At 36.7% G+C, this 1,076-nt stretch overlaps 1 protein-coding gene across 1 annotated transcript in view; it reads right to left on the bottom strand.

Moving 5' to 3' along the window:
* The window catches only part of LOC109958544 (DEP domain-containing protein 1B-like), a 12,897-nt gene that overhangs the window by 9,473 nt on the left and 2,348 nt on the right, over positions 1-1,076 (bottom strand). Inside the window, exons 4-7 of the mRNA XM_020597263.1 lie at positions 910-945; positions 548-668; positions 327-457; positions 184-231 (exon numbers count right to left, since the gene is read on the bottom strand). Of these exons, the coding sequence (XP_020452919.1) occupies positions 184-231; positions 327-457; positions 548-668; positions 910-945 (336 nt within the window). The remainder of the gene's footprint in view (positions 1-183; positions 232-326; positions 458-547; positions 669-909; positions 946-1,076) is intronic.

Here is a 1,076-nt window from a genome sequence, read left to right as displayed (position 1 = left end):
CCCTACTGAGGGAAAAACAAAAGACAGCTTTTAGCCCAGGTTTACAGACCTGATTCTTGTCATTTGAGAAGTGTTGCTTATGTTATTCATGTACTTGTATCTTCTGAAATCCCAAACCAGATGGTAATTAGGTTTTACTTTTTTACTATTGATGTTTACAGCCAATAAATAATGCATACTCACAGTTGGCGAGGCATTTCATTGCTGATACAACCCAATAGGGCATGTCCTCTGAAGATGCAAAAAGAAAGAGGCTTAATATTCTTACAAGCTGAAACAAACACACAAAGCAACTGTTCTTCCAATTGTCAATCAATGCATCATACCGGCTTTGTTCTCCAATATGACTATGCCTGTCTTATTAACACTGAACACATTGTGAACAATGTGTTTGCCATTCACATGTGTTGGGTTTAAAACTCCATCCAATGACTTTAGGCCCAGCACTCTCTGCAAACTGAAACAACAAAGTAAAAACCAAAGAAGTACAAAAAAACTACAAGCAACATGAAAAGAGAACATATTTAATAAGGGTTACCGTACATACTTCGCTACAGTTATCGATTTCCAGATGTGGTCCACTTGTTTTGGAGTAATCTCCTTCCTGCGTATGAGCTTGCATTCATGTACATCTCCAATAGCTACACTGTGCCTTTTATTCCACAAATCTGAAGTCTGATCAAAAAGAAATGGAGACATGAGAGAAGGAAATCCTCTTAACTTGCACACAAACAGAACAATCCCTGTGCAATAACAACCCAACATAACAAACCTGCAATTAAATAAAAACTCTAATGGAAAAAACTCATAATAGGTGTTAGACATGCATTAAGTTTCAAATATAGGAACTTTGTCAGCAGATGAAGAACTAAAGCAGCAGTCTGAACAAAAACTGAAAAGAAGTATAACCTTGAGTGCAGATTAATGTAGATGGCAGGTCAAACTAGGAAGTGAAATTCCAAAAAAAATCCTTGATTTCATTTAGCACTTTTCTCTCTATTAAGTTTGCACACTCTTATACACAAGAACAGCACGAGTCAAAACAAACACTGGAGGGACTGAAACATTTTGTCCCT

Source organism: Monopterus albus, unplaced genomic scaffold (genome assembly GCF_001952655.1).
Source record: "Monopterus albus unplaced genomic scaffold, M_albus_1.0 scaffold33.1, whole genome shotgun sequence".
Taxonomy (NCBI): domain Eukaryota; kingdom Metazoa; phylum Chordata; class Actinopteri; order Synbranchiformes; family Synbranchidae; genus Monopterus; species Monopterus albus.
The sequence above is the reverse complement of the archived record's forward strand: the minus strand, read 5'-3'. Positions and strand labels throughout refer to the sequence as shown.